This window comes from Phocoena phocoena, chromosome 6, assembly GCF_963924675.1.
Source record: "Phocoena phocoena chromosome 6, mPhoPho1.1, whole genome shotgun sequence".
NCBI classification, from domain to species: domain Eukaryota; kingdom Metazoa; phylum Chordata; class Mammalia; order Artiodactyla; family Phocoenidae; genus Phocoena; species Phocoena phocoena.
The window spans coordinates 82638916-82663614 of NC_089224.1; the positions used below are offsets into that span (position 1 = coordinate 82638916).

Below are 24699 nucleotides of genomic sequence, written 5' to 3' on the forward strand. Positions count from 1 at the left end.
TGCGCTATATATGAAAACCGGAAAAGGGAAAGAGGCGTTCTAAGTTTACATGTAGAAAAATGCTCTTCTGTAATTCAGAAAAATGAGGTCTTTGATTGTTGGCAAGCCCAGGTCTTCCTTCTAAATTGATCCAGGATTTTTTTCCCTGGCAGCGAAACAGTTCTTTTTTCTAAGAAATGCATTGGGTGGTAGGTTTTTCTAAGAACCTCTTGCATCTTTGCTGGGTGTGGATTGAGCCCCTGCAGGAGGAATTCTGCTGCGTCCATTTTCCTCGGGAAGGGAGTCAGGTAGATCTGGGCGCCTTCAGGGACTCCAGCCCGGGTGCGGTGATGTTTCCTCACAGGCAGAGTTATGACATTTTCCCGGGCACAGTGCTCCCCACCTCCGGCCAGGCCACACTGTCCAAAGATGAGGACATCTGTAGGGGGAGAGCTGGATTTGTGCTGGTTCCCATTGGAGTCATTCCTTCCAGGCCTGAAGGCTGTGGGCTGAAGGAACCGGCAGTTAAGGGTGGTTAGAGAAACTGGAAAACAGATGGGAGATGAGGTTGCAAAACTGAAGACATTCAGACCTGGCAAGGGCCTTTGGAAACCATCTGATGCAGGCCTCTCATTTCATAGACGAGGAAACTGAGGCTCAGAGAGAAGGGACTGCTCGAGATCATACGCTGCATTGCTGGCAGAATCTGCCTCCCAGGCCGGGCCCTGTCCACCATTCCATGCAGTGTCTGAGAGGCCATGGTGTGGAAGTCCAGAGGGCGGAGTTAGGCCCAGCCAGGCAGGTGGGAGCTACAGGAGGACATGCCTTAGCTTACTGGGAGAAAGAAGACTTAGAATTGCCCAGCAGTGGCCAGGGTTGTCCTGGGGGCGTTGAGCTCCTGGACAGTGTAGATGTGCAAGCAGAAACCAGATAGACTTTGGCGTGGAGGGATGTGGCAGAGGAAACTCCTTCTCCAAATGGTGAGCAGTCTTTCTGCGTAGAGTCTGTGGCTTGGTGAACTCCCAGCAGGCAGCAAAGGAGGCACTGGGGACCTCCTCTCTCCCAAGGGGTGAGTGCAGGGAAATCCAGGGGAGAAGGGGCCCTGCTGGGGTCCCAAGGGCAGTCATCCCCACTTTACCTACACACTTAGCCTGCTGGCTCCATCAGGGTTGGAACACCTGGACTTCCTGAGCCCTGCCCCCAGTGGGAGCAAGAGGAATCTGAGTCCCCGTTTAAGCTGACTGAAGTGTTCTGTAGTCTTCACAACGGCAAGTGGAAATGGGATGTGGGGAAGGGACACCTTTTGCTTTCCCAGGCAGCCGGTGTAGGAAAGGGGTAGAGGATGGGAGGGAGGCACCAGGGTTCTAGGCCTGGCTTGTTCACAGCTCCCCACTGACCTCAGACCTGCTCTCTTGGGTCACTCCCACACCTGACGGTGATTCTGGCACAGGCGGTGACCCTCGCAGCTGCAGCCCAGGAAGCCTTCCTTGGGTTTCATGGATGCAGTTCTCCGTGTGGCCGCCTGGGGCCGCTGTTGTGCACGTTCCTGGAGTGTCCTCAGCCACCCTGTCTGGCTTCTCTGCAACCCTCTTTGACCTGGAGCCAGAGGAATGCTCCTTAGTCCCTTGGGGCTTTAAATGCTAACAAGCGCAGAGCACTGGGCTCAGGTCCCAGATAATCATCTGTGAGATGGAGCTTTGCAAAGCCAGATACAGTTCCCTGAGGAGGCAAGGCTCCAGAGCCCAGGCTAGCCCAGGCTAGCCCCAGGCACTGCCTCAGGACCCCACAGATGGAAGGGCTGAACCAGCCCATTACATAGAAGGAGAAACTGAGACCTGCTTGGGGAGGAGAGATGTCAGCTGTCCTGGAGAGGAGGAGAGGGAAGGGTTTCAGTTCTTCACCTCCTCTGGCCAGGTCACTGTCATCTCTGTGGAAGGAAAACCTGAACCCTGCCCTGTTTGTTTCTTCAGCACTAGGATTCTGCCCTGGTTTCCATGGAAACTGGCTTTGGACCCCTGGGAGGAACGTTGCACCATGTGGCGACTGTTCACATTTTCCTCTGCCCAGTCCACCTCTAAAGCCGTCTGATTCCCTTCCCTGTGCCCTCGGGAGGGGCTGCGCCAAAGTTGTGCTTAGGAGCCCAAACCAAAGACTTGAGGAGAGTGAGGCCCAGTGGCATCTCTCTATTTCCTTTCCTCAGGCCACAATGCCAAGTGTCTGCTCTCTGCCAAGCCCTGATGTGGGTATTTGAAGGAGGGAGTCATGACTCTGGCTCTGTGTATAGGGTGGGAGAGGAGCTCCAGTGTCTTGGGGTGTAGCTGAGTGAGCTTAGAAAGATTTGGCTGTGAGAAGATGGGGAGGATGTTATCGATAGAAGGAACAGCCTGAGCAAAGACAGGGACCGGAAAAGGGAGAGAATGAAGCAGTGAAGCAAAAGGTGTCTTGAGTGGAATTTCAACTTGATCCTGAGGGCGCTGGGGAGCCATTGAAGGCTCTGGAGCTTGTGAGTAGCATGAGTGGAAGACTGCTAACTGAGACACCTAGATCATGAGCTTCTTGAGAGCCTACATTCTAGGTTCAGCTCCATATCCCCAGCTGCACATAAGGTGTGAGGTAGGGGCTTTATGAATGTTATCAAATTCATGAACTGGAAAAGTGTGTTGAAGAACCTCCATTGGAAATGAAGCTATCCCTCTGCATTAATGAAGTGAAAGATTAAGACTGAGGTCAGATGTCCTATGAGATAAGTAGTTATCTGTGGTGAAGTGTGGCCACCTTCCACAAAGGGCCCCGAGGTTCCTGAGGCCAGAGAATTTTGCAGTCAGTCCCCCATTAGCACTGCCCCCTCCAGTCTTGCCCCTCAAGGATGGTGAGATGTCTTCCCACCAGCTGTGACCTCCACCCCTAGCTTCCCACCCAGCACAGAGCCATCCTAGGACACGTGTATGGACCAAGTTGCTGGGCCTGTTTGTCTTGGCTCCCCGGCTTCTCTTCCCTCCCTGGTGGCCGCCTGAGCAGGTGGCCTTCCTGCTGGAGGCCAAGGAGAAATGAGCCAGCAGGCCCAGGCGCAGCCCTGAGCACGGGTCACTCCAGGCCAGGGGTCGCTCCCTGCCGCGCCACGCTGTGGGACCATGCGTGTGGAGGGAGTGGTGGTTGCTGAGAGCGTGGCTGGGCCGACTTGGACTTCCTCTAGATTGTGGCTTGGCTCCCCCTGTGGCTGACCCAGTGGAAGGAAGCAAGGCCTGTTGCCTGATGCCTGCACTCCGTTCCTCTCTCATGGCTGAGGTCTGGGCAGCAGGGGGCGGGTAGGATTAGGAAATGATCTCTTTGCAGACTTTGCTTTTTGCTAAGCTTATACCTCTGAATCAAACAGAAGACCAATTTCTACCATTTGTTGAGCACTTGCACTTTTCCTCCATCATTTCATTTGGTCCCCATGTGTGAGATGGGTGGGATGTCCCCTCGTCGGCAGTAAGTTATCTGCCCAAAAGCTGCCCACTTTGTAATTGGCAAAGGCTGGATCTGAATCCAACACCAACACCAACACCAAGAGTTCTCCTCTGCAGGCTGCCTTTTTTGCCCACTGTCCAGCTGGCCAACCAGTGGTCTGTGCCTGGCAGGGCTGAGGCAGCTTAGGGGTCGTGGGAGGGATACCAGTTCTGGGTCATCTGTCATTCCAAGTCACCCCTAAGGCAGAATCATACCTCCCTTCTGTCTATCCTTGCTTCACTGCTCCATCTACTGCTCTCTGGCTGTGTCTCCTCGTCCTGGAACTCTCTCCTTGACCACCCATTTCCCTGTCTATAAGATAAGGAGATTGGATAGATTGGTGATTTTTTTTTTTTCCCAAACCAGAATCCTCCTGGAACTAAGAATTCCCAGAATGGCCACATGGAAGCCTGGGCTTTACTGGCCATGGCAGCACTGGGCTGGTTTAAGCAGGCTTCTGGGTGGGAACCTCTCAGCCCCTGTCCTTGGGTACCCTGGACCCCCAGCTGTCCCTTGAATGCTCAGGACACCACTTAGAAACAAGCTGCTGGATGAGAGGCCCCGGCCATTCACTCCCTGTGGAACCACACATTCTACAAACCTGGAGTATCCCACCAGAGAGGGACTTCTCCTCCTGTTCTCAGTAGGAGAGAGAGAGGAGCTAGAGGAAAAGCTTTCACTGGATTAAATGGAGAAGAAAGTGAAGCTATCAGCAGGGTACTCATTCTTTTGTTTTGTTTTTATCTTTAAACTGTGAAGGGGAGGAAAGAAATCTCAGTGGGTTGCTTGCTTTTCTTTCTATTTCTTTTCTTTTCACTTTTTCTTCTTTCTATAGAGATGGGCTATATTTGAGTGAGGAGAAACATGAAGAAAAGGTTTTATACTTTCTAAAAGGGGATGTAGGGTGTTAACGTCTTTAAAAATATGTAAATGTCTTTATTTTTCACATCATGTACTTGGGGTAAAATTCAAAAAGTAGAAAAGAGTATCCAGTGAAAAGAAAGTCTCCTGTTGTCTCCCAGCCACCAGCACTGTTCCTTGGAGACAATCTCTGGTCCCAGTTTCTGGTGTATCTTTCTAGATGTATTTAATATATATATTTTATATATTTATGTATTAATATATGTATTTCCAACTGATAGCAATTCTATTCTGCACCTTGTTTTTCTTATGTGTTTGTTTCTAGTTAATACATCTTGTTTCATATTAAAACCTAAGGAACCATACCTTTTTAAAGGCTGCATTGTATTTCATTGTATGGGTATATCAAAAGTTACTTTTTTTTTTTTTTAGAAATTTATATATTTATTTATTTATTTGTGGCTGTGTTGGGTCTTTGTTGCTGCACGTGGGCTTTCTCTAGTTGCGGGGAACGGGGGCTACTCTTCGTTGCGGTGCGCGGACTTCTCATTGTGGTGGCTTTTCTCATTGCGGAGCACGGGCTCTAGGTGCACGAGCTTCAGTAGTTGTGGCTCACGGGCTTCAGTAGTTGTGGCTCACAGGCTCTAAAGTGCAGGCTCAGTAGTTGTGGTGCACGGACTTAGTTGCTCCATGGCATGTGGGATCTTTCCGGACCAGGGCTTGAACCCGTGTCCCCTGCATTGGCAGGTGGATCCTTAACCAATGTGCCACCAGGGAAGTCCCAAAAGTTATTATTTATTTAACCATTCCCCAAGAATTCCAAGACAGAATGGTTTAGATACATTTAGATACATTTTAAACAATACTGCAATGGATATTCTTATAAGTGCTTTATATGTCACATTTGTAACTGTATCTGTTCTAAAAATTCATAGATGTATAACTGCTGGGTCAAAGAGTACATATGCACTTTTACTTTTGATAAATATCGTCAAAGTGCCCCTCCCACAGTTGTTGTGCCAGTTTACAGTCCCACCAGCGGTGCATGCGATGGCCTGTTTCCTCAAACCCTTGCTAAACAGATTATCCAACATTCTGATCTTTGCCAATCTGATAGGGAAAATGGTATCTTCATAATCTTAATTGTATCTCTCTTGTTCTGAATGAGGTTGAGTATTGTTTCGTATGTTTAAGAGCCATTTTTTTTTCTTTTACTGTGGAAAGAATTTCCTGTTCTTTGCCCATTTTTCTGTTGGATTTTTGGCCTCCTGCTTATTCATTTGTTTTGTGTATTAGTATAATTCATCTGTTGTCTGTGATATATGTAGCAAATATTTTTGTCCAGGTTGGGATTTTATTTGACACTGTGGGGATTTATTTTTGCTATGCAGAACTTTAAAAATTTATGTTGTTAAATTTAATGAAATTTATAGATCTTGTTATTTTTGCCTTCTGGGGTTTGTCATACTTTAGTTTCTGTTTTATCGCAAGTTGCAAACTGGACAGAAAAAGCATTGGATTGAGAATCAGATCTGCTTTTAGCCGCCAAATCCCTTCCCTCCTTTAACCTCAATTTTGCCTTCTTTCTGTAAACTGAAGGGGTTGGACTTCATTCATTTATTTGTTCATCTTTTCATGCATTCATTCATCAGCACTGAGCTGGATACTGGGAACACAGAGATAAATGGTGTGGTCCACGTTCTTGTGGCACAATGGGGAGAGAGACAAGTGACCCAACAGGGACCTGCAGTGTGCTGGGAGTGGAAGTGGAAGACCTCAGTATATATTGAGGGGGCATCTGATGCGGGCCTGGAAGGAGATGTAGGTCAGGAGGTGAAACAAGAGATTTCATGGGAGGGAGTCTTGGAGAATGAGGAGTTAGTTATTCTGGTAAAAATAACTGGTGGGGCGAGGTGGGGTGGTGGCAGAGGGAAGAGCATTTGACAAGGAGGGGAGGGGACCTGTGATGGCCTGGGGCTCTGGAGGGAGGGCGTCCGGAGTGCTGGGGAGTCAGAGTGCGGCTGGGTCTAGACCACAAAGGCCTCTCCAGCCAGGCACCCAGGCTGCCGCGGACCTTGTGGGAACAGATGGCCAGAGAAGCCTTCTCAACATGATCAGATTTGCCCTTTGTTGAGGATGGGACAATCGTTTTCATTTGAGTGTTGTGAAATATTTTCCATGGCATTTTTATAAAGAATACTACAAGGAATACTTTTGAATATCACCTAGTTTAAGAAATAAAGGGCTTCCCTGGTGGCACAGTGGTTGAGAGTCCACCTGCTGATGCAGGGGACACGGTTTGTGCCCCGGTCTGGGAGGATCCCCCATACCGTGGAGCGGCTGGGCCTGTGAGCCATGGCTGCTGAGCCTGCGCATCTGGAGCCTGTGCTCCGCAATGGGAGAGGCCACAGCAGTGAGAGGCCCGCGTACCCCCCCAAAAAAAAAAAAAAAGAAAGAAACATCATCACTGTAGTTGAAAAGGCCCATGGACAACTCCCCAAATCTCATCTCTCTACCTCCTCTAAATGTTGGCAAGAACATGCTTCTGGTGGACATGTAAAATGGCACAGTTGCATCTTAATGATAATTAAGATAATAATTGCATCCAAAAAGAATTAATAATTATGGTATATAATGTAGGTGTTAGCTAATGCTAGGGAAGTAATCATACTACAATACATAATATAAGTATCATATCAACACTTTGTTCACCTTAAACTTACACAATATTACATGTCCGTTATATCTCAATTTTTTAAAAGTGGCACAGCTGCTTAAGAGAACAATTTAGCCACACTCAGTGAAGTTGCAGATGCATATATACCCATATCATCCAATAATTCTACCCTAAGTGGTGGAATTACCTGCACAGGTAAGCACAAGGAGATGTGTATAAGAAAGTCCATAGCAGTAGTGGTTGTAATAGTGATGGTAACCTCACTTTCCATCAGCAGAAATGTGAACTAATCCATAGTGGCTTATGTATACCTAGAGTACTGCTGTGAAAATATGAGACCTGGAACCACACGTCTCAACAGGGATAAATCTCAAAAATACAGCGTTGAGTGGAAAATAAAAAAGTTCCAGAATATATGCAGCATGCCAACATTTATATGAGGTTAGTAGACAGGCGCAGCAGTGCTGCATTCTGTTAGAGACATAGAGTCATGTAGTAAACACACAAAGGCATGCATGGGGATAATAAACACCAGACCCCCAGAGTGGCTGCCTCTGGGGCATAGGCAGGGAGAATAGGATCAGAGAGTCCATGAGAGCTTCAGCTGAGTTGATATTTTCTTTCTTAAGTGGAGTGGTGGGCCCGTGCCTGTTCCTCATGTTATTCTTGTTCTAAAAATGTTCATAATATATTTTATTTAGCCCAGAATTTCCCCAAATTATCATCTCAACATGAAATCAATCTAAACATATTAAACAAAATGAATATCTTACGTTCCTTTTTTCAAGCATTCCTTTTTCAAAATCTAGTTTGCATCTGTTGTCCCGCCTGCAGAGCTCCTGCCCACCTCTGTCTGGGACCTGCCTTCCTATCTCATCACCGCAGGTGCACAGGGGTGCACGTCACTGCAAGCCAGCCTGTAGCCTTCTCCCAGGGGACGGTGGTTGGGTGGACCAAGGCTCATGAACCTGGGGTCCTTTCCAGGCCACCACAATGGAGGCCTATTATTTCTCCCCCCAAGGGGTAGTGGTTAAGAGCACACCTCATTAGTGGGATGCTCTCCTGAGAGGCTTACCTTGGGCAAATTTCTTACCTTCTCTAAGTTTTCTCTGGGGTAGAATGGGGATAATAGTACCTACCCTCATGGAGTTGTTGTGAGGAGTAAATGAACTAGCTAATGTATGTGAAGAGATTAGAGCCTGGTAAGAGTGACAGCCCGGGGAATGTGGGTGATGCTGACCATGATGACGACAGTGACAAAGGGAGATGACGATGATACGTATTTCAGTTGTCCTAAGGTCTGAGAACACTTGGTTTTGTCCCTGCTTTTTTCCCCACACCCTGAGGCACTTAAACAGTAGACCTCATTCAAAATAAAACAAAACAAAATAAACCTATCCACTTTTTAAAAAATTAATTAATTTATTTATTTGGCTGCGTCAGGTCTTCGTTGCTGTGCATGGGCTTTTCTCTAGTTGTGGCGAGTGTCGTTGTGGCGTGTGGGCTTCTCATTGCGGTGGCTTCTCTTGTCGCGGAGCATGGGCTCTAGGCAAGCGGGCTCAGTAGTTGTGGCTCGCGGGGTTAGTTGCTTCGCGGCATGTGGGATCTTCCTGAACCGGGGCTCGAACCTGTGTCCCCTGCATTGGTAGGTGAATTCTTAACCACTGTGCCACCAGGGAAGTCCCAAACCTATCCTCTTTTAAAGAAAGAAATGGGGAAAAAATCCTTAAGTTGATGGGGGAACACTGTAGGGATATTCTAGGAATATTTTTAAATGTTTTCCAAACTGCTAATCATGACTTGTTCATGGGTAATGATATCAATTCAGTAGGTTGTTTCCAGCATGTTTTTAATAAAACAAAAGAGAAAAAGAATTGTTAAACAGAAAGGAAAATATCATAGTGCCTGGTAAGTATTAAAAGTAAATAATGTTTTATGAAACATCTGTTTCACTGTTACAGATATATATTTGTCTAAACGTGCATATTGGGTGGCCATGTAAATGTATTTCTTATTGTCGGTCGTTGTCAAAAAAGTTTGAAAAACAATAAGACACAACAGTGGGGTTCCTGAAGGATCCCATTTCATTCCTGAATTTATTTCTTCCTCATTTCCAAGCGTAGTCGAATATATATGTGAAGCATGGCCTCCTCTCTTCCTCCCTGCAGAATTGGCTTCCCAGGGCCACCTGGACCTCACGGAGCTCATCGGCGTCCCGCTGCCCTCGTCCGTGTCCTTTGTCACTGGCTATGGTGGCTTCCCAGCCTACAGTTTCGGGCCTGGTGCCAACGTCGGCCGCCCGGCCAGGACCCTCATCCCACCCACCTTCTTCAGGGACTTTGCCATCAGCGTGATGGTGAAGCCCAGCAGTGCCCGAGGCGGTGTGCTCTTTGCTATCACAGATGCCTTCCAGAAGGTCATCTACCTGGGCCTGCGGCTCTCAGGAGTGGAGGACGGCAGCCAGCGGGTCATCCTCTACTATACGGAGCCCGGCTCCAAGGTGTCCCACGAGGCTGCCGCCTTCCCGGTGCCCGTGATGACCCATAGGTGGAACCGCTTTGCCATGGTTGTCCAGGGCGAGGAAGTGACCCTCCTTGTGGGCTGCGAGGAACACAGCCACGTCCCCTTCCCGAGGTCCTCCCGGGTCTTGGCCTTCGAGCCCAGCGCGGGAATCTTCGTCGGCAGCGCAGGAGCCACGGGACTGGAGAGATTCACTGTGAGTCCGAGCCCTGCAGATCAGGGGGGCCTCTGGACACCATGCGACAAACACAAGCAGCTATTCTTGTTATTATCTTATTCCTATGTCCTCAAAGAGGCATGTATGCTGGTGGGAGAAAGCTAGGCCCAGAACACAAAACCTAGATTCCAGCGCTGAGTTTGCAGTGTAGCTTGCTGATTTTAGACAGTATCTGGATTCTCTGATCTGCTCTGTGTTTTCTTATCTATAAGTAGGGATAAGAAAGCCTAGGCCACAGGGTTGTGGAGTCACGTGAGCTAGCCTGTGTGAAAGCACTTTGTGTGCTTTAAGGCATTAGAGAAAGGGTAAGGTTTGTTAGATCCTTCAGTGATTTTATCTTTGGAAAAGGGTGGCAGTTGCATGTAATTTCTACAGAGGTGGAATAGCTGGGATGCCGGAGTGTGAGGTAGTTTCTCTCTCTCCTTTTGGGTAATGTGACTTGAAAAAAATACCGGAAAACTGATTTTGCTGTCAAAATGTTTTTTTTTTTTTTTTGCGGTACGCGGGCCTCTCACTGTTGTGGCCTCTCCCGTTGCGGAACACAGGCTCTGGACGCGCAGGCTCAGCGGCCATGGCTCACGGGCCCAGCCGCTCTGCGACATGTGGGATCTTCCCGGACTGGGGCATGAACCCGCGTCCCCTGCATCAACAGGCGGACTCTCCACCACCGCCACCAGGGAGGCCCAAAATGTTTTTTATGAATAAGCCATTCTAAAGCAGATCCCTAAATTACTGTAGTTATCCATTTAGTCAACACTATTCTTACTGATACCTTCCCAACTGATTCAGGACAGGCCTGTGGCCTGAGGTTTGGGTTTATCTGTAGGACAGTGGAAGATGGATTTAAAGAAGTTAAAATCGGATGAATAATTTTGAAATGCTCGCTTGGGGATAGTCATGGAGAACGGGCTGTCAGGTGTGGAGAGGGGAGGTGGAGTGGAAGCAGGGAGGTTGGTGGACACCTACTCTGGGGACAGGTCCTTCCAGCTGGGAAGCATTGAGCCACGGGGGAGAGACACTTTCTGGTGGGGGAGGTGTGCATTTTAGGGCTCGTTGTTGACAAGCTGGGGACCTGGGGACCAGTTAGGAGGCTGCTGTTAGTCTGCGCTTTGAACGCCATGCTCTCCAAGGACCTCTCTAGTTAGTGGGGCTTATATTACATTGGCCCAAGGAGCGTCCCCCTGAATGAGAACAGGCCTGGAGGTGGCTTGGTTTCCTTGTCACGGCTATGGGCGGCACTCCTCACACCTGTCCTTTCACGGCTTCTCTGTTACAAAAAAGTCATGTTTTCCACGGCTGCTTGTGCTGTAGATGTGGCCTCTGACCCCTCTGCTTTTCCCTAGGGGTCTATACAGCAGCTCACCATCCACCGTGACCCCAGGACTCCCGAGGAGCTGTGTGAAGCTGAAGAATCCTCGGTGAGCCCCTACCTCCCCCCGGCAGCCAGAGAAACTGGCGCCCAGGCAATTTTTCATTCCCAACGTCATGGAGTCTCTGAAATCTCTCATCTTGGCAAACACTGCATCAAGTCCTATTTTGGGCTTTTTGGCTTTATTATTATTTTAAAGAACTTCAGCCATGTCTTTGGTGTGTGTAGGGGAGGAGTTGTGTTTCTTCTAAGGTGTTAGGTTCTTCCGTGGCCGTGCCAGTCAATGGCGTGGTTTCCAGACTTCCTGCCAAGAAAGGGTGTCAGGATTCTAAAATCAAAGTAAAAACTCAAAGACATTCTGGGTGTAAATTCTTATAAAAGCAAAACTAAATTTAGCTTTTATGCTTGGCAAATGAATCAGTTCCTCAGCTGGGGGGCAGTGGTGGTGGGCAGGGGACAAAAGATAGGTCCTTTCCCCCCTCCTTCCCTCCCTCCCTCCCGTCAGAATTGACTGAGCACCTGCAAGGTGACAGACCTGGGGAGATGCTGGAGATAAAGGGATGAACTGGGAACTGTCTCTATCCTCCAGATGCTCACACACACCCAAACTGCAGTGACAGAGCTGAGTGTGAGTGGCCCTCAGACCCAAATTCTAGAGGTCAGGTCGGGACAGGAAGGTGGGGGAGGAGCAGTGGGAAGCCGGTCAGGCAGGAGCTGATGCCTGACCGGTGACAGGCAAGCGTCATCCAGATGAAGAAGAAGAGGTGCTCCCGGCAGAAGCCATGGCAGTAATGCGGGAAAGGTGGAGACGGGCAGAGCGTGGCGTGTTCCTAGACCTTCTGCCCCTCTTTGGGTGGTGTCAGCCCCAAAGCTAAAATAAGCTGACTTTATTCATTTAGTGAAAACTGCTGCCAGTGTCGTTGGAAAGCCCCTCCAAGGTGGAACTTGGATCTGTGAGAATGTTTGCTCTCCTTGAGGCTGTGATCCCAGCCTGGCGTTCCCGTGACGCTGAAAGAAGGGAAGCTTTGTGTGTATTTATTCCTTCATCTCCGTGTTGCTGTTGAACAAGCAGAAACCACCCAAGGGTCCACAAATAAGTTACAAAATCATGGCATACGGGTGTCTTGGCTGCCATTAGGGGGCTAACCGTGAAGACTAGGTCGCAAAGGGAGGATGTATTTCAAATGTAACGACTCCCAGTGAGGAATTCTGGCAACAGTCGTACAAAGAGGGAGTGCCTTTTGATCGAGATAGAAAGGCACCTGGGCAAAATGCAGGTAGATATGTTAGAGAGACTACACTGACTGTAGTTTTTTGTTTGAGCAATAAAACGTGGAAGGAAACAGAAAGAATAGCCAAGACGTATGCTGTCTTCTCCATCCCGCTCCCTCTGTCTCCATCCATCTCCATCTCTCTCTTTCTCTTTCACACACGCACCGTTCCTCCACAGGAGTTCATTTCTGTGACTCCGCAGTTGTAAACTGCCCCCCTCTGCCCAGCATGATTTGTCTCCACACAGGCTTCAGGAGAGACCAGCGGGCTTCAGGAGACAGACAGAGTAGCTGAGGTCTTGGAAGCCGTCACCTACACTCAAGCCCCGGTGAGTACTGGATGCTGTGCCATGTCCTCTTAGTCGCCTTTTAGGGGGCTAGGCGATATCAGAGAGTACCCAGAGTCCCGGTCTGACGTCTCTGTTTTCAGAACTGTGATTTCATTAGACAGTTCACCTGGGGAGGTCAGGAAAACCCTGGCCAATGGGCATTTTGCAAAATCCCAACTGCAGGGGAACACTGTTACCTGGGTGCCACCCTGTGCTGTGGCCATGAGAGGGCTGTCCAAAGGTGAACTTTGTGCTCTATCACCTCCCAGCTGTGTGAGCTTAGGTGACTTACTCAGCCTCTCTGAGCCTCAGCCCCTCTCCCATAAAACAATAATCAGCGTGCTATCTCATGAGGTCCTTGTGAGGTTAGATGAGGCCATGCAGGGGCAGGTCTCGGCCCAGTGCCTGGCACAAGGGAGGTGGCCCTGAACGGTGGCTGTTGTCACATTTGCTCAGGGCTCTGGCTGTGAGAAGGAAGTTGGGGCCCCCACTCCTATGAGATGCAGAGTCCTCCCAGGAGCTCGTTTCTGGCCCCATGGGAAAGGCAGCCATCCTCCCAGTGGTGTGGGCCTCCTCCCTCCTGGGAATGTGCCCCGTGGCCAAGACAAGGAAGTGGTTTTGAAAGCACTGAATCAGACTGTGGAGACACCAAGGAGCCTGTTGTAATGAAAACAGCCGGCACTGTCTGAGTCACTGAGCACAGAAGCCCCAGCCATCTCCTCGACTGGTCTGGCTCAGTCTACAGACTCATCTCTGATAGAAGGAAGCAGGGAGCTAGAAATAAGGTGGGGGCTCTAAATTATAGACCTCCAGTGACAGAGGGGTGGGTGGTGCAGAACAGGACCAGAGTCTGTTAGTGTGGGAGGGACTTAAAGGTCACCCCTTTCTGTTCAGATGTGTACAGAAAACTGCCCTATGTACAAATGAGCGAACTGAGGCCCAGAGAGGGAAGGAGACTGGCCCTAGGGTGTGTGGCTGAGCTGAGGCTAGAGCACAGGTCCCCTCATGCCCCATCAAGGGTTCAGGCCGTGGCCCTGTGCTGCCGGCCTGGGCGGTGTTGCAGGGGTGCATCCTCAGGTCCACAGCCGATTTGGGGGTAGCTGAGATGGTGAAGGTCAAGGGTCCAAGGTGCCCGCCTAGGTGGTGACTGGCGGGTGGCTTCTCTGGGCAGTGTTGCAATCCTGTGTGCCCATCAGCCCTTGGCCACCCCACTGGCATGTCCAGGGCATAGGGCAGCAGGGCACAGAGCCGTGGTCCCCTGGGCTTTCTAGCCTGACGCTGCCCCCCGTCCCCAGGGTACCAGTTCACAGCTAGGAGTGAGGCTGACTTGAGCAGAGAGGCTAATAACCCGAGGTGGCCCTGAGGGACGGAGAGGAAAGGGGAGTGGGGCTTAGGAGCATGAGATGTCATGGAGGCGGGTGCTGGTCAGGGAGGGCTGTAACCTTCTTTGCAGGGTGGTGTTTTCCATTCATTCCCCAGAGGAGGCACTGAGGTAAACGCAAGTGAAGTGCTTTGCCCCGGGGCTGCCCAGCCTGGAGGTGGCAGAGCCAGGTCTCCAGCATGGACCCAGGCTGCTATCAGTCATGTCACCCCCGGCTAGGGACTTCTCCCTTTCACCCTCTCCTGGAAGGCTCCCCTCCCTGGCCACCCGCCTTGCCCTGCCCCCTCCAGGGCGGGGGAATTACTCTCCTCAGCTCAGACATTCCCCTCCCCTCTCTGTCTGGCTTCTCTCTTGGAATGAATCTCACTTCCCTGTCCTCAGCCTTTCCAGCCCTGCCGCCCTCCAGGACACAAGCCATGACTAGCGAACTGAATCATAGACTGCCTGAGCACTCAGGGCCTTAAAAAGCCAGGCCCTCCTGGCCTCCTTCCCCATTTAGGGTAGGAGTCCCTGCTCCCCAATTCTTCCCCATGCTAAGTCAGCATCTGCTGACACACCTTTCCATTTCTGGAAAGTTCTATCTTTGCCGAGTTAGAATTAATACCTTAGGGTTCTCAGCCCTGGCTGTGCATCAAAGTCCTGAGCGTGTGTGTGTGTGTGTGTGTGTGTGTGTGTGTGTTTATTTATGTGTCCATATGTGTCTGTGTGTATATGTCTGTGTGTGTGCTTGTATGTGTTGTGCGTATGTGTGCGTGTAGGGGTGTGTGTGCTGGGGGAGGGTCTTAAAAAAAGCTTCTTGCCTGGGCTGCATACCTGGACATTCAGATTCAGTAGGTCTGGAGTAAGATCTGATGGTCCGTACTTACACAAAACTCTGCAGGTGATTCTGCGCCACAGCCAGGACCTCTCTTCCACCCACACCCAAATGCTCACAGATTCCCAACACACCACACCCTTTCACTCCTCATCTGTGCCTTGGCTCCTGCAGGTTCTGTTTGCCCGGAGGGCCCTTGCCCACCCCTGTCTCTGCCTGGCCAATTCCCACTCCTTCAGGATCCAGTCCATAGCCCATCATTGGAGGCCACAGCCACGCTGCCCTCCTCACGCGTGACTCTCACTCCGGCAATCCCAAGTGTTAGTTGGGTCTGGGTCTGCATCTCCCCTGTAGTCCAGCAGTTTAAGGACAGATGCCCTTCTTATTTACTCACTTCTATATCCTGGGGATCAGCAAAGACATGGCACACAGTAGGGCCTCAGGAAATATGTGTTGAACGTGGGCCAGCAAATTACCACTTTTTTTTTTTTTTTTTTTTTTTTTTTGTGGTACGCGGGCCTCTCACTGTTGTGGCCTCTCGCGTTGCGGAGCGCAGGCTCAGCGGCCATGGCTCACGGGCCCAGCCGCTTCGCGGCACGTGGTATCTTCCCGGACCGGGGCACGAACCCCTGTCCCCTGCATTGGCAGGCGGACTCTCAACCCCTGCGCCACCAGGGAAGCCCAAATTACCACATTTTAATTAAAAACTCTTAAGGCTTGACATTCCCATTTTGTCACAGGCCACACTGGTTCTCCATCCACACTAACGCCTGAAAACCAGCAGCAGCCCATTGGAGACAGGACACCTGACCCTGACTGCCGAGGGTCAGCTCACCAGCTCTGCCCTGAACCCAGGCTTCATGGCTGCCTTGTTGGGGTTTTGCCAGAAGAGGTTTTTAGCTGAGAGGCTGGAGTTGGTGATTTCATATAACTCAAACTTTGCCACCTTGAGTTACTGAGCTCAGCCCACCCTTACCTGACTGTCCTGTGTTTCCCGTACGCTCACCTGCCCTACCTGCCTCATCTCAAATCCCAAGCCCCTTATAAAGCCACTTGGCTTCCAGCCACCAGCAGTCTTGCTCCAGGCTAGGGAACCATGGTGAAGTGGCTTCCCCCAACCCTTGGCAGGGAGAGGAGAAGAACCTGCCTGGGGGAGGGGTCCTTACCGCCTTGCTAGACCACCATGCAGCTGGGGAATGGGGAGTTCTAACTTGGTCTTCTTCCCAGCCTCTCCTTGGTTGGGGGGCGGTGACTGTTTGCTGCTCCCACTATACCCCCCTGGTTCCTGCCTCACTGGGCTTCTTTAGTGCACCCTCCTGGTCTCCTGGCCTAAACTTCAATACCCCAAATCCATGTTCTCATTGACACCAGGGTGAACTCCCTAAAGTACACACCTGCCCACATCTCCCCCATCCTGATACCCAAAGGGACACAGTTTGTTGCCTCGGGTTTAAGGCCAGACTTCTCACCTAAGAGCCAGCCCCCTCCCTCTCTCTGCCTCCCCAGGCTTTATCCCCCTGCTTCCATCCTCGAACCCTGGCCAAGCACAGGTTGTCAGGCCCTGGCAGTGCTGTGTCCTTTCTCACCTCAATGCCTCCTTCCATCCCTGTTCTCTGAAACTGTTCATTCTTCAAGGCTCAACTTCTTGAAGCCTTCCATCTCTGCCCTCACCCTGGAGATTTTAAGGTACAGTAGACTATATCTTTTTTTTAGTACACAAGTATTCCATATTCATTATGGAAAAAACTACAAGTACAGTTGAGCAAAACAATAATCACCTTTAATATTAACACCCAGAGAAATCACATCTAGGGATGTTGATGATAGCTACCATTTATGGGCTCATACTATGGGCCTGGCCCTATGCCAAGCACCTCCATGCATTTTATAACTTTTAAGTAGTTATTATTGGCCCCATTTTACAGAGGAGGAAGCTGAGGCTCAGTGAGGTTATATGAGTTGCTCAATATAATATAGCTAATAAGTGGAGAGCTGGGATTTGACTCGAGTTTGGTTATAAGAACTGAACCATTAAATCCTAAGTTATGGGGCGCATAAGAATCTTCTTTGTTCTGATGGACCAGAGAGTCATCATTTATATACTAGGTTCTGACATTAAGGAAATAACCTTCTGTTATTAGTCAGGATAGGTAAGTGATAGGTATGGTAAGAAATTTACCCTGAAATCTTAGTGTCTTAGTTGTTTTGTGTCCATACCACAGGTCCCACACTGGTCGGTAGGATCCCTCCATTCACCCTAGCCCTTGAGCTCAGAAAGTGATGAGACTATCTGACCACTAATGAGCCCTGGGTCACAGGAGCTGCTCCCCGATCCTGGGTCTGGAGATGACATTTGCTGCCCTTTATCAGAATTTCTGCCTAGCTCTCTGAACTGCTCTGTTTCCAACTGTTGGGGTTTTTGGTTTGTTTGCTTTTTCCTAGTTGGTAAAGGTGGTGAAGACATTGGCTTTGGAAAAGTTACACAGAAGCTGAAGTTTCCTAGAAAGGAAACCATACCCATCTTTTTTTTCATAGGTATACAGGACCAGTGTACCTCTGGGATTGGATTTATACAATTTTTATTGAGCACAGCCCCCTCCCTCCCTCCCTCCCTCCCTTCCTCCCTTTAACGCGTCTTTACTGAGCACCTCCTCTGTGCTGGCCTGGGATGCAGGGATCACAGGGATATGGTCTCTGTGCTCAAAGAGCTTCAGCCAAGAGTATCAGAGTCTTGCTGTAAACTGAACAAAATTTAATTACCCTAACATACAACTTTTTTAGGGCCTGGGCGGCCCAGTGATCGCCGAGGTGCACGACAGGCAGGTCTAGGTTTTCTTCTGGGTTTATTCAGCTTTTGTGGAGATACTGTTTTCTCCAGTGATACTCACTGCCGTCTTTTCTGCTCTCCTGCTAAGTAAATCCTTTGGGTCTCATTTCCCCTGCAGTCTAGAGAAGCAAGAGTTGGCCCCATAAACACACCTCCAACCCTGTCTTCTCCCTCTGAGGATGCAGAGCTTTCCGGTGAACCTGTACCTGAGGGGCCCCAGGAAACCACCACCATGAGCGCCGTCCCGCACAGCAGCCCCAAGCAAGGCAAGTCCCCGATGCACCTTCATACGCAGTGGGTTTTTTTGAGTGACGACTGGGTGATGTATGTGATAGAGAGCATCTCACTTGAGCTTCCCCTCAACCCCCTGAGGAAGGGACTATAATCACCCTCATTTCCCAAACAAGATGGGGAAATCGAGTCACAGAGAGGTTATGTCACCCAGCCGAGGCTCCACAGCTCCTAAATGGCAAAGCCGGTGTTTAATTTTGGATGCCAGAACTTTTAACCCCCAGACTCCACCCCTCCAGAAGGGCCTGGGGTGTGAAAAGCTTGTGATAATTGTGGCTGCTTATTAAATACCTACTGTGTGCCAAGTGTTTACATACTTCCCCTCCAATCCTGACAACATGTCTACTAGTCGCTAGTATTAGCTAGTATTTTACAGATGGAAAAACGGATGCTTGGAAAGGTGAGTGATGTGCCCACAGTCACACAGCTAGTGAGTGGTGGGACTGAGCCAGCGCCCAGGCCTGACTCCAGAATCCCTACTCTTTACGGCCTTGGCCACAAACTCGCCGACTCTCTGAGGATCAGGCCATCTAAACTCCTGTTGGCACATGTGGGAATCTAACTGATGGCCAAAGAGGGGCAGACACCCAGGAGGTCATTGGCAGGCCCTGGGGGCAGTGCTGGCCTCCTGACTACCCATCCAGGGCTCTCACCCCTGCCCAGCCATACAGAGGAGCCCTGGCAGAAGCCCAGGATCTGACAGCATCCCCCAGGCAGCAGCATGGCCGGAAATCGGCCTGCATTTTCTGCCCTTTATCAGAGGGGTAACCATTCAAACTGAAGTTACAGCCAACACCAGAGCACTGAGATTTAGGTACAAGGTCAAAAACAACCCAGACTGCCCACATTCACATGTACAGCCCTGGAATTGGTGACACAGAAAATTTAATGACCCAGAGACATGATCATGGTGTACTCCACAAGAAAAGCAGCTTTCAAAACTATATGTGTGCTGTGACCCTAAATTTGAATATATGTTATTTATATCTATTTATATATAACATGGCACTGTGTGTGTGTGTGTGTGTGTGTGTGTGTGTGTGTGTGTGTTAGAATAATATACAACAAAAAGTTGTGAGTGGTTATCTCTGGGTGGCAGGATTGTAGGTGGTTTTTATTTTCTTTTGTACTTCAGTATTTTATGTCTTCTAAAATCCTATGTATCATTATTCCTTTTACTTCTGCCCTCAGTAAATGAATATTATCTTAACAACTAAACTTGGGAAGTCTGTCTGTGAGAGAAGGTATATAGTACTGAATAGAAAACAATTGTATCATAATTTAATAAAGTTACAATACCAGCAAGGAGTCAGGCTGTAGCCATGGAAAGACCGCTGGATGAGACCCTTTGGACGGAAACCCTGCTCAGACACCTCTTTGCTGTTGGGCGTGGGCAAGTTGCTCAGCGTTTCCAGGCTTTGGATTCCTCCGGCGTCCACTGCGAGCATTCACAACCCCTGCCTCCCGGCTGGATGAGAGGACTGGATGCTGTGGCTGCGGGTGTGGAAGTGGTTTGTGAATTGCACATGCTGGTCTCCTGGGGGGAATTAGGATCTCAGAGAGAGGGGCTTAGGAGGGGGCAGAGGCTGCAGGGCCAGGAGGCGAGGGCCTCCCCTAGACTGAGGGGTGAGTGCATAGGAGGCAGGACCCAGACTAAGCACAGCTCGCCTGTTCCCCGGCATGTGCCAGATTACTTCTGTGGCAGACGGAAGGCCAAGCAGAAACAGCAGAGCTGGCTAGAGATCCTCATTCTTGTTGAGCAGACAGCTCAGTGAGGAGGAAGGGGCGGAACCCCGAGCCCTGTCCCTGGCTAGGGAAAGCCTCCCAAGAGTTTTATCCCAAGGGTCCCTGACACCATCTTGGCGTAGGACCTTGGTCCCCGCCCCCCCCCAACTCGGTCCTCCAAGGGGTGGGGACTCAGAGGCCTGGAGTCCCTCTGCCTGCTAGCACAGCACCCCCTGGTGGTCAGATCAGGGAGGACGAGAGAGCGGTGAGAGACTGACCACTGCTGGGCATTCAGTCTTTTAAGTGCATGTGGGCGCAGGGTCCCTTGAATAGTTCATCACCTCCCCCACGACAGTGTCCTTACCATGGGACGTGCATGAGCACAGTGTGTGTGGAAAGGGCTGGCTTCAGGGCCCCCGCAGCCTCTTATGTGGGACCTTGTTCCTTCTCTGCAAAACGGGGTTAATAATCACAAGGTGCTAGTGTGCAGATCAGAGCAGGACACACACCGTGGGGTGATAGTGGGGATACTGAAAGCGTAGGATTCCTGCCTTGGTTCTGCCCCCCTGCTGCGAGGTGGTATGGAGGTGCTTGTGGGTAGGACAGATGGGCCAGCCGGAGACTTCCAGGAGGCAGTGCGTGGGATGTGCTTAGCCTGCAGCCCAGCCTGTAACAGGCAGGCATTCATGTTAGTATAATGTCTTTTTCTTTGCTTTAGGACTCCATTTGTTTTTTTAAATTGCAAAAGAAATATGTGCTTGTGGTAACAGTTCAATCAATGCCGAGTTGTATGAATCAAAAAAATAGTTTCCTTTGATGTCCTCTGGAAGAAACCAATACTGTTAAGTACTGTGGTTTAGCCTAGTATGTGTGGTTTATCTGCACACACATATATACATAATTATCTATATATTTTATATGTTATATATAATAATTAATATATTAATTATATAATGATAATATATATAATGATGATAAAACGTGTATTCTCATATATAGTTTTTCTTCCTTTTACAAATGTAGAACCACACTGACAATGAACATTTATCCCTTGTTAACTATATGTCAGGCACTGTCCTCAGTGCCTTTCTTGCATTAGTTTAATTAATCCTTGTAACACATAATCCTCAAAATGACCCTAGGAGATAGGAATTATGATCCCCTCTTTATAGGCAAGGAACCTGAGCCACAGGGTAAATGCCTCGCCACAGGTCACATTCCTAGTAAGTGGCAAAGCAGTGTTCTCACCCTATAGTTGGTGCCAGAGCCTGTGATCGAAACCACCATGTAATACTGCCTTTCGTTGTCCGATTTTCTGCAACATTTTTTCCCTCTTAATCCTGTATTATGGACATCTTTTCAAGTCATAGGTGAAGAGAGACCACATTCTTTTTCATTTGCAAAATGCAGTTATTAAGTGCAAAATGCCTGCTTCCTGTAGGGTCTGGTGAGATCCTGAATGACACACTGGAGACAGTTGATACTGTGGATGGTTCCCCCATTACTGACACTGGCTCGGGGGATGGGGCCTTCCTTCATGTCACTGAAGAGGTAAGTGAATGGTAAATTTCGTCTGAGTCAGTAGTACATTTGCTTACTTATTTCAGACTTGATGGTGACTTGTCTTGGGCACCATAGAGAGTCACAAGGGTTTTAGTTGAATATCAGGGAGACTGCCTCCCTCCTGCTGGTACAGAGAAGGCGGGAGTCCCAGGGCCCCAGAGTCTCCCCAGGGATGCACCAGGACAGGGGAGGAGAGGCAGGTTTGAGGACCTGCCGGGAGATGCATGCTGAGTTCTCAATCCCTCTTGTTGTGAAGATGCACAGCCTCTTCTGCCCTTTGAGCCCCTTCAAGAGAGAATGAGATTAATTGCAGGTGTGTTTGCTCTATTGTTTGGTAATTGGCTTTTACATTTGCAAAGCCAGTTGTTTAAATGCTGGACACAGGGAGGGTGCCAAATTAAAGCAAATTATGTTTCTCACCTGTGGCCTCTGCTAAAAACCTTGTGTCAGCTCATTCTTTCCCCTATCCTGGGGTGAAAACTCAAGACACTTCTCTCCTCTCCCAGTTACTATCTGGTAACAGCCTATTTTCACAGGTATTTCCAAAATCCCTGCAGCATAATATCAAAAATTCAATAAAAATACAAATATAACCAGGAGCCAGGCAGGGAAGGAAGCATGGTTAGGGATATTTCCTCTCTGTTTTCTTACTTCTTTCTCCTCCCTCTCATCACTCCCCCCCACCACCGAAAGTCTGGCCCACCTGGAGAAAACGACGCCGTTTTTTTGTTTTTTTTGTTTTATTTTTTGCAGTACGCGGGCCTCTCACTGTTGTGGCCTCTCCCATTGCGGAGCACGGGCTCCGGACGCTCAGACTCAGTGGCCATGGCTCACGGGCCCAGCCACTCCGCAGCACGTGGGATCGTCCCGGACCGGGGCACAAACCCATGTCCCCTGCATTGGCAGGCGGACTCTCAACCACTGCACCACCAGGGAAGCCCCACGACACAGTTTTATGTGGCTGGTCAGACAGTGATCTGGGCCTTTTGTGGGGAAGATATCTGGCTGCTGGGACATTCTCTCACGGGGACTTTTGTGATTCCTTAGAGGTCCTCCTGCAGGGAATCTAGGACCCAAGTCCATTTTTGGCCTTTTAACTTCCACCTGGGCTTCCACCCGGTGCTGGTCACGCTGATCCTCTAGGGGGCCCTTTGGGTGGGAGTCCATCTCCAGATGGTTTTAGCTGGCTCCCTTTGGAAGGGTCATATCAGTCATTCACCAAGAAAACAACTGCAGAGCAGATATCTCTGTCTCTCTCTCTTGACTCAGTCTGGATGGCTCCCTGCTTTTGCCTTTGGTATTTCCCTAGAGGGAATCAAACACCAGTCCCTTTGCCTCCCGAAGTCCAAACACTACATACCCAGCTCACCAAATGGTTTGTGGTGGGGGCCAGGGGGGAGCCACAGCACGCAGAAAATTGTCTCCAAAGGAATTCTTACAAAAGTCTCTAAGCACTCAACCCCTAAATGAGTTCTTTACCTTTTCTTACATAGCCGAAGGCAGGTGGTGGGCGAATGCTGATAGAACTGATTCCATTTCATTCTCTTTGCCTGTCCCATGTAAGTCGTCTGGCTCCTTTTTTTAGAACACGGAGGTTACCTGAGGCTTATGGAATTGTACTTTGGGGCTTTAGCTGACATTGAGTCAGAAAAAAAATCTCATTTTAAAATCCTATGACATCATCTTTTCTCTGTTTTGAGGGGACAATAATTCTGTAAGGATTTGATGTTATATGGGAAAATGGTTCTATAGGCCAGTAAGTTTGGGGAATGATCCACTCTGTATTCTTCTTACAGAGAAGGCTCTGAGAAGTCCTTCAGCAAAGAAATATGTCTAACTCTGATCAGCCTAGTGTTTTTAGTATCCAAAAGAACTACATTTTTGGGGGGTTCCCTGGTGGCCTAGTGTTTGGGATTCCAAGCTTTCACTGCCGGGGCCAGGGTTCAATCCCTGGTCGTTCCCGCAAGCCATGAGGTGTGGCTGAAAAAAAAAAAAAAAACCCCAAAGAACTACTTTTTGCAGCAAAACGAAGCAAAACCCCACCCAAATTTTTTTAAAAAACAAACCTTTGTGAAACAGATAAAACATAGTCGGTTTGGTGACACCAACAGCCAAAGCTGCTCTCTGTTGCATTTCCTGCATCTGCTGTGTAACCTTCAGAGAATCTGCCTGTGAATTTCCCACGGAAACTGAGTCACAGGGAAAGAGGGGGGGTGTCCAGTCTGGAGAAGGCTGAGGAGGGCGGGGTTGCCACCTGCGTACCTCTGAAGCACCGTCATGGACGAAGACACTTGCCCTGTTCTTATGGCTCCTGGATGCGCACGTAGGGGAGGTCACAGGGAGGAAGACAGGTCTAGATTGAAGTGTCTAGCGCTATAGCAGGAGGCATAACTATATGTGTCTCGGGAGGCACTGATCTCCCAGTCACTGGTGTGGCAAACAGATGCTTGGAATCACATGGGAGGCACATGTGCCTTGCAGTCTCTCCTGCCACAGGGATTCTGGGACTGTTGTGGAGCTGGGGTAACATCACAGATAACAAAGTGCCTTGAGGAAAGAAGCTACAGAAATGCAAGCGGCCGGAGGACACAGGCAGTCAGTCTTCTCCAGCCACAGCCACCTTGATCGGGGGCATGGGCAAGTGACGTGGTCCCTAGTGATGCCTTTGTTCCCAGGGTCCACATATGGAAGAAGGTTTGGCAGCAACAGCAGCAGCTGGGGAGGCCGAGGTGTCCATCAGCACTGCCAGGGAAGCAGAGGCCGGCAGCGTGCCCACCGAGGGACTGACCCTCTCCATGTCCACCGAGCACCCTGGGGAAGGGGTCACTCTGGTAATTAGCTCAGAGTACATGCTCTGCTTCACTTGCTTCTGGAGTTTGGTTGCATCTCAGGTGGGAGCAGTCACTGGCCTTCCTCACCTCTTTGCAAAGGACAGAGTGACATCCTTGTGGGGCCGAGTCCCAGTAGACACTGATTTAGAGGCCGAGGCCTCTGTTGACTCATTCAGCAGGTGTTTGTGGAGTGCTGTGCTGGGCTCCAGGTGAATAGGATAGACCCAGCTCCTGGGAACAGAGAGGGAAGAGGGACAATAGAAGCACAGGGGAGCATCAAAAGGGACCCAGAGCCCAGACTCGGGGGGCCAGGAAGCCTTCCTGGGGAAAGGAGGCTGAAGGCGAGACCAGAGGGATGCTTAGAAGTGATGGGGTGAGACGTGTGTTCGGGAGGTGAGCCAGAAGGAGCAAAGGCCTAGAGGCATCAACAGGAGCACACACAGACCTAAACAAGCACAGCATGGCTGTGGGGCCCGGTGTGAGCAATGGGAAGGGGAAATGTGGCTAGAGAAGCCTCTGAGACCGTGGACGCCGTGAGACGGAGCCTGAGTGTCC

General features: G+C 49.7%; 1 protein-coding gene across 1 annotated transcript in view; it reads left to right on the top strand.

Annotated features, from left to right (window-relative positions):
- COL15A1 (collagen type XV alpha 1 chain) overlaps positions 1-24699 on the top strand; it is a 101513-nt gene that overhangs the window by 23941 nt on the left and 52873 nt on the right. Inside the window, exons 3-8 of the mRNA XM_065879921.1 lie at positions 9175-9722; positions 11087-11161; positions 12632-12712; positions 17853-18000; positions 21192-21305; positions 24008-24144. Of these exons, the coding sequence (XP_065735993.1) occupies positions 9175-9722; positions 11087-11161; positions 12632-12712; positions 17853-18000; positions 21192-21305; positions 24008-24144 (1103 nt within the window). The remainder of the gene's footprint in view (positions 1-9174; positions 9723-11086; positions 11162-12631; positions 12713-17852; positions 18001-21191; positions 21306-24007; positions 24145-24699) is intronic.